The sequence below is a fragment of the Balaenoptera musculus genome, chromosome 11 (genome assembly GCF_009873245.2).
Source record: "Balaenoptera musculus isolate JJ_BM4_2016_0621 chromosome 11, mBalMus1.pri.v3, whole genome shotgun sequence".
Taxonomy (NCBI): Eukaryota; Metazoa; Chordata; class Mammalia; order Artiodactyla; family Balaenopteridae; genus Balaenoptera; species Balaenoptera musculus.
Window position 1 is genome coordinate 99,062,540 of NC_045795.1, and position 18,352 is coordinate 99,080,891.

Genomic DNA, 18,352 nt, shown 5'->3' on the forward strand with positions numbered 1-18,352 from the left:
GGGCCTCTCTCTATCAGATATCATTTTACAAACCATCTTTTCTGACTCAACATTGATGGGAACCTGGTCTCTTACTTTTCATGTACCTTCAAGCTGGGCTTACCATTACCTTTCCATGGCAATGTTCCTTCTGTTTCCTTTGCAAGAGTGGTTTTAAAACACTTCTAAAATGCAACCTTTAAATTAAAATGTATAATTTAATATTGTCACGAATGCCAAATACAGCACATTATGTAGCAAAATAACCTTAATGATCTCAAATACCATATGTTGCCTGTTAGAGCTTTAGTATTACGAGGTATTGCAGGGTCATAGAACCACAAAGTTAAAAGTTAACCACAAAGTTAACCCCATTTTTTTTCACAGGTGGGGCTCAGAGGTGTTGCGACTTGCCTGTGATTACAAAGCCTACTTTTTCCTGTGTATTTTTCATGTTCCATAGTGCATCTAACTTAAATAATAAAATAATGGCAGTAAGGTGTACTACAGTGACTTGCCCTGTTGCTTCTTGAGCATTGTTTTTCATGTGATAATTCCCTGCTCATGTTTTTCTGTGCACAGGTGCAATCAAAGTGGAACCTGCATCCCCACCTTACTATTCTGAAAAGACTCAGCTGTACAATAAGCCTCACGAAGAGCCTTCCAACTCCCTCATGGCAATTGAATGCCGTGTCTGTGGGGATAAAGCTTCAGGGTTCCACTATGGAGTTCATGCTTGTGAAGGATGCAAGGTAAAAAAAAATTTTTTCTTTTTTGAAATAATTTGCTGAAAATGTACCTATTATTTCATTTCCTGTTGCAAACAGATGGCAAAGAACTGAGATAACATTGTCAAGCTTTTAAATATTTTTGGTAAAACCCATTCTTCAAATGATATAATACTTGAAAACCTAAGAAAATTGTTAAAAGCAAGGCTACTTTGCCTCACTTCCCTTTTTCCAAATTGGTCCTATGCAGCACCATCTAATTCGAACCTTGCATTCTGCAGATTTAAAAAAAAAAAAAAAAAGTCACTTGTTCAAGGTATCATGGACAGACAGTGATGAGCTGACCCAGACTGGTACCCGGATTTCCTGAATATTCTATTTTTTTTTTTCACTATACCATGGAATAGTCTGTGTATCTAAGACCCGATAGATAGGTAGGTAGGTAGGTAGGTAGGTAGGTAGGTAGATAGATAGATAGATAGATAGATAGGCAGACAGACAGATAGATAGAGAATCTTCATTTGAGCCTTAGAACAGTCCTATAAAGTCAAGCTTATTTATGGCCAGTTTACAGGTGTAGAAATCATGAATCAGTGAGACTTGCCCATGGTCATCCATCAGTAAGTGGCAGAGCCAGGACCAGAACATATATCTTATGACTCCTAAACCAGTGCTCTGTGCTTTCTTATTCCAGCATCAGTTTGAGCTATGTGTTATGAGCAGGCAAAGCGATGTAACTATTTTGGAAAGGAGGTACTCTTTCTCCTCACCTCTTTTCTTTGTGAAAAAGGGTATTTTGGAAAGTTCATTTAGTAATATTCTGCCCAATTATTAAGAAAGTGTTAATCTACTCATATTTTATTTTATTTTTATTTTTTAAATTTATTTAATTAATTAATTTATTTATTTGGCTGCGTTGTGTCTTTGTTTCTGTGCGCGGGCTTTCTTTAGTTGTGGCGAGCGGGGGCTGCTCTTCGTTGCATTGCGCGAGCTTCTCATTGCGGTGGCTTCTCTTGTTGTGGAGCACAGGGCGCTAGGTGTGCGGGCTTCAGTAGTTGTGGCACGCAGACTCAGTAATTGTGGCTCACGGGCTCTAGAGCGCAGGCTCCGTAGTTGTGGCGCACGGGCTTAGCTGCTCTGCGGCATGTGGGATCTTCCTGGACCAGGGCTCGAACCTGTGTCCTCTGCATTGGCAGGCGGATTCTTAACCACTGAGCCACCAGGGAAGTCCCTCTACTCATATTTTAAAATGTAGTTAGTCTTTTAAAAGAATTGATTCTAATAGGCTCCATGAATAAAATAGTAATCGAATGGTACTTATTATATACTCCAGGGCTCAGAATAAATTGTTCATAAATACTTACCTTATAAAATAATGCTGCTTATAAAAGGTAAGATCAGATTCAATCCTCAGTTGGGCTTTTTTGTTCAGAATAAAGATATATGACAGCAGTTAGGTAGGTGTTAGAATATCTGGGTTCCTAACTGGACCATGGGCCAAAAAAGGAAGTTAATATTTATTGAATTTCTACTATGCGCCAGATATTGTGCAAGATGCTTTTGCATACTATCATTTTTCAACCATATTCTGCCTAAGTTTTCACATGTATAAAATGATGGTGTTGAATTAGGTGATCTCTAAAACCTCTTCAGTCCAATAGTTTATTACTCCAAAGGCAACTTGGTAAAGTGAAAGAGACAAGCTACTGGTCACCTGGCCACTTGCCCAAGGTCCCTAACCAATCACATGAGCACTTCAGCCCTCAGACACCTTGTGTGTAAAACAACTTGGTTAGATTAGCTCCCCAAGGGCTTCTTATTCATCTCTAAGTTCTAAAATTCCAAAATGACTCCTTGAAATACTACTGGCAAGAGATGGCTTTCGTTTAAAACACGAAAACCCATTCATTCTGTGATTGAAACCAAACTAAAATATCTGTGATCTTATATGAAATCATTATGTTCCCAAGGAGTAGTAAGAACATGTCATTTTATTGAGTTAGATTTATATAATTTTGAGTAAATTGTGGCTAAATTCTGAGAAATACCCAAAGAAATCTTTCACTTTTGGTCATCTTGGTAATTTATGCTGATAAATAAAAGTATGGTTGGTTAAGTTTCCACAATAAATTATTATTTTTATGGGCTGGTAAAACACTTAGAAAACTAGAAGGCTTAAGCAAATAGTTTCACTGTGATTCTATTCATCATATATTTGTAGAGAGGTTTTTTTTTTTCTGAAATTTTTTTTTTAATTTTTGAATTTTATTTAATTTATTTTTTTATACAGCAGGTTCTTATTAGTCATCAATTTTATACACATCAGTGTATACATGTCAATGCCAATTGCCCAATTCATCACACCACCACCACCACCCCCCCGCAGCTTTCCCCCCTTGGTGTCCATATGTTTGTTCTATACATCTGTGTCTCAACTTCTGCCCTGCAAACTGGTTCATCTGTACCATTTTTCTAGGTTCCACATACATGCATTAATATACGATATTTGTTTTTCCCTTTCTGACTTACTTCACTCTGTATGACAGTCTCTAGATCCATCCACGTCTCGACAAATGACCCAATTTCGTTCCTTTTTATGGCTGAGTAATATTCCATTGTATATATGTACGACATCTTCTTTATCCATTCGTCTGTTGATGGGCATTTAGGTTGCTTCCATGTCCTGGCTATTGTATATAGTGCTGCAATGAACATTGGGGTGCATGTGTCTTTTTGAATTATGGTTTTCTCTGGGTATATGCCCAGTAGTGGGATGGCTGGGTCATATGGTAATTCTATTTTTAGTTTTTAAGGAACCTCCATACTGTTCTCCATAGTGGCTATATCAATTTACATTCCCATCAACAGTGCAAGAGGGTTCCCTTTTCTCCACACCCTCTCGAGCATTTGCTGTTTGTAGATTTTCTGATGATGCCCATTCTAACTGGTGTGAGGTGATACTTCATTGTAGTTTTGATTTGCATTTCTCTAATAATTAGTGATGTTGAGCAGCTTTTCATGTGCTTCTTGGCCATCTGTATGTCTTCTTTGGAGAAATGTCTATTTAGGTCTTCTGCCCATTTTTGGATTCGGTTGTTTGTTTCTTTAATATTGAGCTGCATGAGCTGTTTATATATTTTGGAGGTTAATCCTTTGTCCGTTGATTCGTTTGCAAATATTTTCTCCCATTCTGAGGGTTGTCTTTTCGTCTTGTTTATGGTTTCCTTTGCTGTGCAAAAGCTTTTAAGTTTCATTAGGTCCCATTTGTTTATTTTTGTTTTCATTTCCACTACTCTAGGAGGTGGATCAAAAAAGATCTTGCTGTGATTTATGTCAAAGAGTGTTCTTCCTATGTTTTCCTCTAAGAGTTTTATAGTGTCTGGTCTTACATTTAGGTCTTGAATCCATTTTGAGTTTCTTTTTGTGTATGGTGTTAGGGAGTGTTCTAATTTCATTCTTTTACATGTAGCTGTCCAGTTTTCCCAGCACCACTTATTGAAGAGACTGTCTTTTCTCCATTGTATATCTTTGCCTCCTTTGTCATAGATTAGTCGACCGTAGGTGCGTGGGTTTATCTCTGGGCTTTCTATCTTGTTTCATTGATCTATGTTTCTGTTTTTGTGCCAGTACCATATTGTCTTGATTACTGTAGCTTTGTAGTATAGTCTGAAGTCAGGGAGTCTGATTCCTCCAGCTCTGTTTTTTTCCCTCAAGACTGCTTTGGCTATTCAGGGTCTTTTGTGTCTCCATACAAATTTTAAGATGACTTCTTCTAGTTCTGTAAAAAATGCCCTTGGTAATTTGATAGGGATTGCATTGAATCTGTAGATTCCTTTGGGTAGTATAGTCATTTTCACAATATTGGTCCTTCCAATCCAAGAACATGGTATATCTCTCCATCTGTTGGTATCATCTTTAATTTCTTTCATCAGTGTCTTATAGTTTTCTGCATATAGGTCTTTTGTCTCCCTAGGTAGGTTTATTCCTAGGTATTTTATTCTTTTTGTTGCAATGGTATATGGGAGTGTTTCCTTAATTTCTCTTTCAGATTTTTCATCATTAGTGTATAGGAATGCAAGAGATTTCTGTGCATTAATTTTGTATCCTGCAACTTTACCAAATTCATTGATTAGCTCTAGTAGTTTTCTGGTGGCATTTTTAGGATTCTCTATGTATAGTATCATGTCATCTGCAAACAGTGACGGTTTTACTTCTTCTTTTCCGATTTGGATTCCTTTTATTTCTTTTTCTTCTCTGATTGCCGTGGCTAGGACTTCCAAAACTGTGTTGAATAATAGTGGTGTGAGTGGACATCCTTGTCTTGTTCCTGATCTTAGAGGAAATGCTTTCAGTTTTTCACCACTGAGAATGATGTTTGCTGTGCGTTTGTTGTATATGGCCTTTATTATGTTGAGGTAGGTTCCCTCTATGCCCACTTTCTGGAGAGTTTTTATCATAAATGGGTGTTGAATTTTGTCAGAAGCTTTTTCTGCATCTATTGAGATGATCATATGGTTTTTCTTCTTCAATTTGTTAATATGGTGTATCACATTGATTGATTTGCATATATTGAAGAATCCTTGCATCCCTGGGATAAATCCCACTTGATCATGGTGTATGATCCTTTTACTGTGTTGTTGGATTCTGTTTGCTAGTATTTTGTTGAGGATTTTTGCATTTATATTCATCAGTGATATTGGTCTGTAATTTTCTTTTTTTGTAGTATCTTTGTCTGATTTTGGTATCAGGGTGATGGTGGCCTCATAGAATGAGTTTGGGAGTGTTCCTTCCTCTGCAATTTTTTGGAAGAGTTTGAGAAGGATGGGTGTTAGCTCTTCTCTAAATGTTTGGTAGAATTCACCTGTGAAGCCATCTGGTCCTGGACTTTTGTTTGTTGGAAGATTTTTAATCACAGTTTCAATTTCATTACTTGTGATTGGTCTGTTCATATTTTCTATTTCTTCCTGGTTCAGTCTTGGAAGGTTATACCTTTCTAAGGATTTGTCCATTTCTTCCAGGTTGTCCATTTTATTGGCATAGAGTTGCTTGTAGTAGTCTCTTAGGATGCTTTGTATTTCTGCACAGTCTGTTGTAACTTCTCCTTTTTCATTTCTAATTTTATTGATTTGAGTCCTCTCCCTCTTTTTCTTGATGAGTTTGGCTAATGGTTATCAATTTTGTTTATCTTCTCAAAGAACCAGCTTTTAGTTTTATTGATCTTTGCTATTGTTTTCTTTGTTTCTATTTCATTTATTTCTGCTCTGAGGTTTATGGTTTCTTTCCTTCTGCTAACTTTGGGTTTTGTTTGTTCTTCTTTCTCTAGTTCCTTCAGGTGTAAGGTTAGATTGTTTATTTGAGATTTTTCTTGTTTCTTGAGGTAGGCTTGTATAGCTATAAACTTCCCTCTTAGAGCTGCTTTTGCTGCATCCCATAGGTTTTGGATCGTCGTGTTTTCATTGTCATTTGTCTCTAGGTATTTTTTTTCATTTCCTCTTTGATTTCTTCAGTGATCTCTTGGTTATTTAGTAACGTATTGTTTAGCCTCCATGTGTTTGTGTTTTTTATGTTTTTTTCCGTGTAATTCATTTCTAATCTCATAGCGTGGTCAGAAAAGATGCTTGATATGATTTCAATTTTCTTAAATTTACTGAGGCTTGATTTGTGACCCAAGATGTGATCTATCCTGGAGAATGTTCCGTGCACACTTAAGAAGTGTAATCTGCTGTTTTTGGATGGAATGTCCTATAAATATCAATTAAATCTATCTGGTCTGTTGTGTCATTTAAAGCTTCTGTTTCCTTATTTATTTTCATTTTGGATGATCTGTCCATTGGTGTAAGTGAGGTGTTAAAGTCCCCCACTATTATTGTGTTCCTGTCGATTTCCTCTTTTATAGCTGTTAGCAGTTGCCTTCTGTATTGAGGTGCTCCTATGTTGGGTGCATATATATTTATAATTGTTATATCTTCTTGGATTGATCCCTTGGTCATTATGTAGTGTCCTTCTTTGTCTCCTGTAACATTCTTTATTTTCAAGTCTATTTTATCTGATATGAGTATTGCTACTCCAGCTTTCTTTTGATTTCCATTTGCATGGCATACCTTTTTCCATCCCCTCACTATCAGTCTGTATGTGTCCTAGGTCTGAAGTGGGGTCTCTTATAGACAGCATATAGATGGGTCTTGTTTTTGTATCCATTCAGCAAGCCTGTGTCTTTTGGTTGGAGCATTTAATCCATTCACGTTTAAGGTAATTATTGATATGTATGTTCCTATGACCATTTTCTTAATTGTTTTGGGTTGTTTTTGTAGGTCCTTTTCTTCTCTTGTGTTTCCCACTTAGAGAAGTTCCTTTAGCATTTGTTGTAGAGCTGGTTTGGTGGTGCTGAATTCTCTTAGCTTTTGCTTGTCTGTAAAGCTTTTGATTTCTCCATCGAATCTGAATGAGATCCTTGCCCAGTAGAGTAATCTTGGTTGTAGGTTCTTTCCTTTCATCACTTTAAGTATATCATGCCACTCCCTTCTGGCTTGTAGCGTTTCTGCTGAGAAATCAGCTGTTAACCTTATGGGAGTTCCCTTGTATGTTATTTGTCGTTTTTCCCTTGCTGCTTTCAATAATTTTTCTTTGTCTTTAATTTTTACCAATTTGATTACTATGTGTCTTGGCGTGTTTCTCCTTGGGTTTATCCTGTATGGGACTCTCTGAGCTTCCTGGCCTTGGGTGGCTATTTCCTTTCCCATGTTAGGGAAGTCTTCGACTATAATCTCTTCAAATATTTTCTCTGGTCCTTTCTCTCTCTCTTCTCCTTCTGGGACCCCTATAATGCGAATGTTGTTGCGTTTAATGTTGTCCCAGAGGTCTCTTAGGCTATCTTCATTTCTTTTCATTCTTTTTCTTTATTCTGTTCCGCAGCAGTGAATTCCACCGTTCTGTCTTCCAGGTCACTTATCCGTTCTTCTGCCTCAGTTATTCTGCTATTGATTCCTTCTAGTATAGTTTTCATTTCAGTTATTGTATTGTTCAATCTCTTTGTTTGTTCTTTAATTCTTCTAGGTCTTTGTTAAACATTTCTTGCATCTTCTCGATCTTTGCCTCCATTCTTTTTCCGAGGTCCTGGATCATCTTCACTATCATTATTCTGAATTCTTTTTCTGGAAGGTTGCCTATCTCCACTTCATTTAGTTGTTTTTCTGGGGTTTTATCTTGTACCTTCATCTGGTACATAGCCCTCTGCCTTTTCATCTTGTCTATCTTTCTGTGAATGTGGTTTTTGTTCCACAAGCTGCAGGATTGTAGTTCTTCTTGCTTCTGCCTGTAGAGAGTTTTAACATTTCTGAGAACAGCTAAAAATTGAAAGACAAATATTGTAAGTAGCTAAGTTCTGAGGGCATAAAAACTTAGAAGATAAAAGAAAGCAAAGAAGAAAAGTAGCAAAAAGAAAACAGGGAGAAGAAAACCCAAGTGCCCTCGAGTTACAAACAGAATGTTCTAAGGCAAAAATGGAGATTAAACACTTAAAATCTGATGAATCTAGGGGAGTCCTTCACCTACCAGAGATAAACAAATAAAGAAAAGCAGTAGAAAAAAATTAACAGTATTGTATAGTAACCTGCAGTAACTTGGAAACCATTCAAAATATAGATTACAGACTTCCTAGACTAAAATGCAAGGAAGGTTATGCTATCCTTGGAACGGAAAATAGACATCTGGTCATTTTAAAGTTAAGAACAAGAAAAATGTTAGAGGAATAATGTAATTTGGCTTCTCCAAGTATAAGTCATCAGTTCTCAAATTGTGGTCTGGGAATGGGGTCCCTAAGACCCTTTCAAGACACCCATGAGGTTGACGCTATTTTCATAATAATAATAAGTTGTTATTTGCCTTTTTCATTCTCATTCTCTCAGGAGTGTAAGTGGAGTGTTCCAGAAACTGCATGACATGGAATGTTAGCATAGTTCTGATGCCTGATGGAATGTGGCCTGTGTGTTCTTGTACATAGTAATTTCTCAGGTTTTATTTCTATTCTGATCAATGCTAATAGGTATAGCCCACATAAACAAAAGCTCTTTGGAAACCTCAGCAATTTGCAAGACTAAAGGAGTATGGAGACCAAAAAGTTTGAGAACCACTGTTACAAGGAATGAGGCTGAAGACCTACTGACTCATTCTTTGCTACTATGGAGTTAAACAGAATTGCTGCCACACTCTGAATGCAGCTAAATTAGACCAGTGGCTGTCAGTAATCAAAGATATCACCTTAGGTCATCAACAATACTCAGTGAAAATGAAATTAACACATGTGTAAGACTCACCTGTATGTGTTTTCTGAAAGGTGCTTTGGCAATTTAACATTTGTCATTTCAGTAGAATGTGGGATATACCCATAATTAAAGTACAGTTGACCACAAACCTGCAAACTAATTTATAGATTGCAAAAAATAGTTATAATCCTTAAGATAACTGTCAGTAGGTCTTCTTAAACAACTTTACAATGCCAGTGGAACAGGTTTATGTTGGTGATCCTTGCCAAAATTCAGATAGGAATAAAAAGATTGGGTTTGGATTACAGGGAAACAGTGATGGAGTATTTGGTTATTAACATTACAGATTTAGGTAATGTATAACCTGTAGCTACTGAAAGACTAATAAACTCTACAGCTTGCTAAGCTGGCATTTATTGCTTACAAATGGGACACTTATTTTTTTCTCTAGTAGGTTTTCATCATATTTTTGTGTCTTTAGTGAAAGATCATTTTAGAACCATAGACTTAGCTAAAGGCATAAGGAAGCACAATCTACCATACAATACAGTGTAATCTGTTTTTGTATTTCTATGTATTTTTTGTATTCCTACCTCAGAAAGAGTTTTTAGTATATTCCCATGTGCCAGTGGCAGCTCGTTGATTCAGCCTCTATGGGCCATACCATTTTATGATAAAGCTGAATGCAGGGCGTTTAATCTCATTGTAAACTTAACAATACCACTCTTAGGTCTCATTGCACCTGAAGTTTTGTTACTTGTAAAGCAATGAAGGAGAGGTTGGAGAAATTTTTTTTTAAAGCAGAAAAAAAAAAAAAAACCAAAAAATGGGCATTACGTTCTCACAAGCAAATATGAAGACTTTATAATAAAAATTACACAAAACAATTTTCTGAAATGCTGACTGATGCATCTCCATCACACCAGTTCACAGACTTCATGATAATCAGAACTGTGAGCTGTTGAAATTGCACATCATTTTATGGACGCTGACACAATAAAAAAGAGTGTTGTTAGAGAGTGTTTCTTTATTGGCAATATGAAGAGACTTTTGAGAAGCCTGCTTCATTCTTCAAGTCAAGAAATAATTTTACAGAAGAAACACTGAGAGCCTTGTATCTTCCTCTCTAGATTTCTTGAAAGAGTCAAATTGTAAGAAAACGGTTGGTTATCATGAACTTAGTCTTAAAAGAAAAGTAAAAGTAAGTTCCAAGCTTGTGCTGGAGTCTGTATATATTTAGTTCAAGATTTTAGGTGCATAGTCAGTACGTAAATGATATACAGAATGATTATCCTTCAACATTGAAATCATTACAAAAAGAATGTGATACACTTTGAAAGACATCATAGGATTCAAAACAAAAATTCCATTATAAGGGTTAAGCTTAAAAAACATAATTCTCTTATTAAAAAGCCTTCCTCTCCAACCATGCCAAATAAGTGAGTACTCTGGGACCTGGCAGCTAGCCAAGCAGCATTTTCAACCACTAATATTAGGTTTTAACAGTGAACATCAGAGAAGCAGTCAAGGATATCATAAAATATATATGGTCACAATAGCAAAAATCAAAACAAAATTTCTCACCAATATTTATCAGTGACAACAGTTCTGTACTTTAGCCTTGTGTGAATCATTGGGGGAAAAATGGCTTTTAAATATTTAAAACTTCTTAGAACCCTTTGAGAATTAAAGAGGCTTAACTTCCCAGCATACCGTACACAGGACATACTGTTTGAGATATTAGTGATCTCGCAAGAGGTAGGGAAAACTCTCCAAAACATTAATAGCAAAACAAACAAAAAAACAAATCCTAAGTCTTGAGATGTACCTGCAGGCATACTTGGAGGGGCAGGGCAGAGTTTCCTCATGACAGATGCCCACAGGAATACTGAGGTGCAACATTGCCCCACAGGTAGATGCCTATGTCAGTATTCTGAGCTGTCAGTGAGGAGAAGCTGAGTCTGGGGCTTCTGAGTTGAGCCACAATTCTCAAGAGAGTCTGAAATAGTCATAAGCCAGTGGCACTCCTGGCTTTCAACAGAAGGATCTTTAAATTCTCTTTGGAGGAAAGAATTCCCAATTTAGACCCTGTAGGATTCTCACAGTTTAAGGTCAAGAAATGAGTTCAAAATAAAATGTCAGCAAGCACATAAGTAGGCAATCAACTTGATGACATTCATCAGAAGTAAACAAATAAACAAAAAAACAGACTTAGACCTCTCCACCCCTACCCAAGGAAAGCAGATATTGGAATTGCCTGATACAGAATGTACAACAGCTGTGTATGAATTGTTCAAAGATAGAGGGCAGAATCATAGCAATGAATGAGCAATAATAGACTATCTGACCAACAGCTTTGAAAACAGGTGAAACTTCTAAAAGTGAAAAATACAATCATTGAAATAAAAATTCAATGCAAGAGTTAATTAGCATACTAGAAACAGGAGAAGAAAGGATTACTTAACTGAAAGATATATGCAAAGAAATTACTAAGAATGAGACCAACAATGTCTTAAAGAATATGTCCTACCCAGAATCTGCTAGAATTTGAAACCTCTTTTAGTTCTTTAAGTATTCATAGGATCTTTGAATATTAAAAATATGTCTTCTTTAGTGATGAATAGTAGAGTAATGTACAGAACTCTTATTACTGATGAACTTTGGTGAGAAGAGTTTGCTTTTACTTACTTTTGCCATTGTAATTATATATTTTTTGTCATCTTATTTGGCTTTTCTGATGTTTACCTTCGTGATCAACATTAATGAGTAATTAATGGTAAGAAGATGAAAAATATAAAAGAGAAGTTGGGAAATATTGAAGGATTGAAAAGAAATTCTAACACTTAACTAATTGGAGTACCAGAGCTGATGAACAAGTGAAACCATGATGCAGAAACCATGTGCAAGAAGATAAATGAAAGAAATCCATGGCTAGACACACTGCAGTAAAACTGCAGAATGTGAAAAACAAAGAGAATATATAAATGCAACCAAAGTCAATTGACAACAGACATCTCAACAGAAACAATGAAAGCACAGGGACAATGGAATTCAGAGTGTTAAGAGGAAAAACTGAGTGCCCTGTGATCTTTCAAGAATGAGAGCAAAATGAAAAGCTTTACAAGTTAAAAAAAAAAAAGACTGAAATAGTAAACTTCAAGGATAGTAAGTCATAGAGAGGGGAATATATTTGCAATACCTGTATATAGTATGATACTACTTAATAAAGCCCCCAAACTAGGATACCTAAGCAATGTATTATTAGTTTTATAGATTGTGTGATAAAACTATATTTTCTTAAAGGTCAAGGAAATGATAAACTCAAAATTGGGGATAATGATTATATTTTCAAGAGGCCACAGAGGCAGGAGTTGGATAAGGGAAGAACTCATATGTGCATGCAAGTGGCTGGTTATGATTTTAAATCTTGGGTTGAACAATGGGCTCATGTGTGATAATTACCTTATGTTTTATAGTTACATGTATTTCCTGCATGTTTGTAATTATTACCTTTAATAAGATAGCAACAAAAACTGAAAGGAAAAGAGTGTGCCAGTGGCCTTGTAATATCTCAGTCATGGTTGAGAATCACAAAATATCAGAGATGGCCTAGAAAGGAAGTTAAATGACACGCACATTTACTCAACAGATTTTAATGTAGCACTGTTGTTGGAGTTTGGGTTACATCTAGGGGCATAAGAGACCATCCCTTCTCCCAGGGAGCTCACAATTTTAGTTGGACAGTAGGGGAGGAGCAGAAAATAAACATAAATATAATAAGTAAATTATATGGTATGTTAGGAAGTCATAAAGCCTATTGGGAAAAAAGAAGAACGGAGTAAAGGAGAACAAGAACTGCCAAGGAGAGGTGGGGACAGGGACAGGCCACAGTATGAAATAAGGTAGATAAGCCTCACTGAGAAGTCGAGGTGTTAGCACAACTTGAAGGCAGTGAGGGAAACAGGCAATTGTGTATTTAGAGCAAGAGCTTTCCTCATGAGAGAAAGAAGTTGAGAGTGACTTCAAGGATGGAGTTGTATCAGCTGAGATGGAGAGAGCTGCAGTGAAATAAGCTTGCAGGGTATGATTAGGACTTCACAGTTGGACCTGCTGGGTTAGAGATGGTGTTAGATTTCCAAGTAAAGATGTCAATTAAGCAGCTGAACATACTTGTCTAGAGTTCAAGGTAGAAATCTGGAGAAAGTCAAAATGCATGTCAGTGGTAGAGTCAGTCCTAATTCAGTGCTTTTTGTATCAAACAGGGCCAGATAAATTTGAAAGAATTAAGAAATGAGTTTCATGAAGATGAGCACAATAGAAATGAGTAGGAATATTCTGAACAACAACAAAAAAAAATGGAGTAAGAAAATGTTTCTCATTAGAATTTTTTTTCAGGTCTTTCAAAAATATGTAAATGTAGCAGAGTTCAATTAGCCTCAAATGGACATATTTGCTATTTTGAGATAGCTGTCAATTTTCTGAGGATTTATGTATTACTTCTCATGTTATTTTCTGTTATCTCTTCTTGTTTGTAGGCTTCAGCGTTTATGGAGCACTCTTTCAAATGCATAAATAAATGAAACCAATTCTGTAGGAAATTATGCAACATAGAGAATTCCAAAAAATTATCCACATGTGGATTTTTATTGGCCCTGCTCATGTTTTAGAATGAAATGACTATAACTTTGCCAAACTGCTTAGCACAATTATAAGGCTGGGGCATGCTGTTGGAATGATTTACAGAGAGACTGAACTGATTACATGGTGTTTTATTTGCATTACATTAAATCCAGAGCACTTCTTAGAGCTTGCTGAAATCCAGATGTAGAGCCAAGATGCATTCAATGACATCAGTGGGTTGTGGTCACTGTCTAAGAGCTAAAAAAAGGATACTGGAGATCCTCTGGTTCTTTATATTATAGCAGAGAAAACTGAAAGAGATTAAGTGATTTATCTAAAGTCACCAGTGACAGAATGTGTCAAGAACCTAACTTAGCCTCTGATACCCAGGCTAGTGTACCTTTAGCCATTGTCCCAAACATTCAAAATTTGCTTCCTTTTTTTCCATATCCCTTTGCAGGGTTTCTTCCGGAGGACAATCAGATTGAAGCTTATTTATGATAGGTGTGATCTTAACTGTCGGATCCACAAAAAAAGTAGAAATAAATGTCAGTACTGTCGGTTTCAGAAATGCCTTGCTGTGGGGATGTCTCATAATGGTAAGTGAACCCTTAGTGCCACATACTTTATTATTCTCATTATGGCTGCCAGATCAGTAGACATGAGGGCCGTTGCTGAAAACGTGTACAGTTTTTCCACAGATTGCCAGATTTCAGAATACTAAATGCTGATAAAACGTTTCTCAATTAGGTCAGAATTTTTCAGCTTTAAATGTGAATCCTTCTCTCTTATAGTTGAGCATCTGCCATGATGGGAGAAAAGACTGGGAAATCTGGGAGGTAATGGGAATAACTGTAGTATTCTGAAACAAATGTAATGATAGTTGTGGTTAATTTTTTGTGTTGCTTTAATAGTATTAAAAACAGATTATACTTTACTTATATATATCAGTAGTTTCTACTTTATTTTTTTAAAATTTTGGGGGGTATAGTTGATTTACAAATTTGTGTTAGTTTCAGGTAGACAGCAAAGTGAATCAGTTATACATGTACATATATCCACTCTTATTTTTTTTTTTAGATTCTTTTCCCATATAGGCCATTACAGAGTATTGAGTAGAGTTCCCTGTGCTATACAGCAGGTTCTTATTAGTTATCTATTTTATATATAGTAGTTTCTACTTTTAATGTAAGAAAATTCTGATTTCTGGATATGGAACTTAAGTGGTATATCAGAATTTAGATATATGTCCTTTTTTCTCTTTACTATGCAAAAATGAGTAGAACACTCTCCTTGACTTTATGCAGCATACAATATGTGGATTAAGCAAATATTTTAAAGTTTCACAAAAATTCATGTATCCATAGTAACATAAGAGAGTAAAACTTTCTACTTTTTAAACCTGTATCTAAAGTCAGGCTTATGATTTGGAATGTCGACTTGAGGGAAGGACTGTAGAAGACCCATGTTTTCATGAACTGTAGCACTAACTCAGTAACATCATGGAAGACAGCCCTGTTTGAAGAAATAGTTCTTAATTTGGCTCTCATTGGTTGACTGGCTCACAAAAAATAATTTTGATGTAATTTGGTAGTATTATATTTGTCAAGAATTAGTCAGTTCTTTCCAAAATAATTATGGGTTCAAGAGATATAAAATGCCAAAGTAATCAAATTAAATCCAAAGTCTCATGTCATCATATACCCTGTTTTTTTTTTCTTTTACCTTTTCCTCTCTCCAAACTAATCTGGTTAAGAAGATATAATATTTGAAGTCAGTCTTCATTTATAAGGACTCCAAAGCATCTGTGAAAATTAAATTTTTGTTCCATCATGCAGATGTTTGGTTTTTATAGCAGAAATCAAGATATTTGGGAATCACTAATTGAACTGATCTTCTACCCTTTAAAAATAGTTTACAAAATTATATTTGTATCATAATATGGGGTCATTTCTTCCTCTAAAGGCAAGAATGTATTTTGAATAGATCCATCAGCTATACTAGACAGGATGGAAATTTGGTCCAACTTTCCTCAACAGTTGATTACATCTGCTGTGTATACAACTGCAGTCATTAATTGCAAGATAGTTTGCTGGTTTAATTCCATCAGTTTCCTTTTTATTTCAGACTTCATAAAACATAAGGGTACATTTTCAATTCAAGGGTTATATTTTAGGTGATGCAATCAAGTTGCAATAAACTTTTTTTTTTTGGCTGCGTTGGGGCTTCGTTGCTGCATGCAGGCTTTCTCTAGTTGTGGCGAGCAGGGGCTACTCTTTGTTGTGGTGCACGGGCTTCTCATTGTGGTGGCTTCTCCCGTTGCAGAGCACGGGCTCTAGGCACGCGGGTTTCAGTAGTTGTGGCACGCGGGCTCAGTAGTTGTGGCTCACGGTCTCTAGAGCACGGGCTCAGTAGTTGTGGCTCACAGGCTTAGTTGCTCTGCGGCATGTGGGATCTTCCCGGACCAGGGCTCGAACCTGTGTCCCCTGCATTGGCAGGCAGATTCTTAACCGCTGTGCCACCAGGGAAGCCTGCAATAAACTTATTTTATCTTTATGAAGAAATCTTTGACTTTAAGGTCATTATTACTAAGACTGCCTAGGAAAGGAGGCCAGTTTTGCTTTTAATGCTATTTATTTTTTTGTCCTTTAAGAATTGTCACTTTTCATATTGAAGAAAAATATATTTCCTAGTGCTTGCACACATTCACATAAAATACATCTCCTATTTCTTATTATTTATAAGCAAATACTATTTGAAGTCCAACCTATATAGTATTGATGGTATAATTTTATCTTTCCAGAAAAGTCAAAGAAAGCTATCATGAACTTGATAATAAGGTCATCTTTTGGCTTCTTATGACAATTAGCTTACTCTATTCAGAGAGAGGAGCAGTCTTGGTAGAGTGTTTGGTTAGTTCATGCACAGGCAGAAAGAAAGAAAGAAAGAGAGAGAGAGAGAGAGAGAGAGGGAGGGAGGGAGAGAGGGAGAGAGAGAGAGAGAGAGAGAGGGAGAGAGAGAGAGAGAGAGAGAGAGAGAGAAAGAAAGAGAGAGAGAAAGAGAGAGAGAGAGAGAAAGAAAGAAAGAAAGAAATTAAATGTCATGGCATCAAACACATGCAGTTCAGCATTTACAGGATTGCAAACATGATTAAGAAAATCCTTTTTCATGGGTTTTGATGGGAATGGGTTGCACAGAAAAGAAAACATCCATTTGATCTATACACATGAAGGGGAACTCCACAAGTAGGTTTTGATTAGTTCTGTCTATTATCCTGATGAAGGAAACATTTCCAAATACAAAGTTTTCTAGGATATTGTAGTAACTACTTAAAATTCCTTGCTCTGGCCAGTGTGAGGCCAACAGTAATGAGGTTTCCGTTCTTACAGAAAGTCTTTTTCTTAATGGTTTATGTGAGTGGACCTCAATGTAATAACCGACCAACTTATCAAAAGAGGTTTCTAGGGTTATACCCAGATCAGCTCCTTTTTTTTTTAATACTATTTTTGGTATTTTCTTTTTTTTTAATTTATTTTTATTTTATTTTATATTAATATTTTATATTAATATTTATTTTATTTTTGGCTGTATTGGGTGTTCCATTGCTGTGTGCGGGCTTTCTCTAGTTGCAGCGAGCGGGGGCTACTCTTCATTGCAGTGCGGAGACTTCTCATTGCGGTGGCTTCTCGTGTTGTGGAGCACGGGCTCTAGGAGCGCGGGCTTCAGTAGTTGTGGCACGCAGGCTCCGTAGTTGTGGCTCGCGGCTCTAGAGCGCAGGCTCAGTAGTTGTTGCGCACGGGCTTAGTTGCTCCACAGCATGTGGGATCTTCCCAGTCCAGGACTCAAACCCGTGTCCCCTGCACTGGCAGGCGGGGTCTTAACCACTGTGCCACCAGGGAAGCCCCCAGGATCAAGCTCCTTGCTATTCACAGTACACACGAGAAGAAATAAACATCCCCCAAAGTGAATTCTCTCCATTCTGTGTTACTTTTCCTTCTGCTCTTTGGTCTCTGTTCAGTCCCTTCAGGGCATTTAGCTTCCCCGTTAGCCATCCGCTCCCACCTTTGAAGGAGACTTTGAAGTCACCTTCAAGGATCCAACACCCAGGTGTTGGATTGATACGCTTTGGGAAGAAAGTGTTTGTTTTTCTATAATGATCAAGATAAACGAAGTTCCACCTATTTTGGTATTTAACAATCCATCATTTCTAGACCATGGTTCAATCCTGCTGACGGCTCGAAGTCTTCCTGAGTTGTCCCGAACACAATCGGCTCAATGCCCTGTCTAGACACTGCCTATAGAGGAAAGCTCTAAGTGAAAGTAAAGCAGAAATAAAGAACCAAATTCCTAAGTGATCATTGTATCAGCTACTACTTGTTTTACACTTTGAAATAGTGATGCTGGTATCTGTAGAATCTTAATAAAAATACTCTTGTATATTAATGTTGCTTCTTCAGTCAAATGGATACTCATACACATTTTTATAGTTTTTCAAAGTACAATTTCTGTTTTAAAGTCCTGCTGTCAAGATCCCTGACATTAATCATATTTTTAAAATGTGTCCTCTTTATTTTTAATAGGATAATTTAGTCATTAAGAATTTTGACTAGTGAATATTTAATATTCAAGAGCTGCTTTTCGTATGAACTAAATAATAAAATAATAAGTTTAGGCTGTGCATTTTTAAAAAAATCTGAAGTAAAGAAGAGTTGACTTATATTACTTATGAGTCATTCAGCTAGGTTTCCCCATACCATTCAATTT

At 36.5% G+C, this 18,352-nt stretch overlaps 1 protein-coding gene across 2 annotated transcripts in view; it reads left to right on the forward strand.

Annotated features, from left to right (window-relative positions):
• The window catches only part of PPARG (peroxisome proliferator activated receptor gamma), a 128,251-nt gene that overhangs the window by 80,462 nt on the left and 29,437 nt on the right, over window positions 1-18,352 (forward strand). Inside the window, exons 4-5 of one of the 2 annotated variants that reach the window (XM_036869003.1) lie at window positions 562-731; window positions 14,049-14,187. In XM_036869003.1, the coding sequence (XP_036724898.1) occupies window positions 562-731; window positions 14,049-14,187 (309 nt within the window). Of the gene's footprint in view, window positions 1-561; window positions 732-14,048; window positions 14,188-18,352 lie in introns of those variants that run through there. The other variant, XM_036869004.1, reaches the window with a different exon arrangement.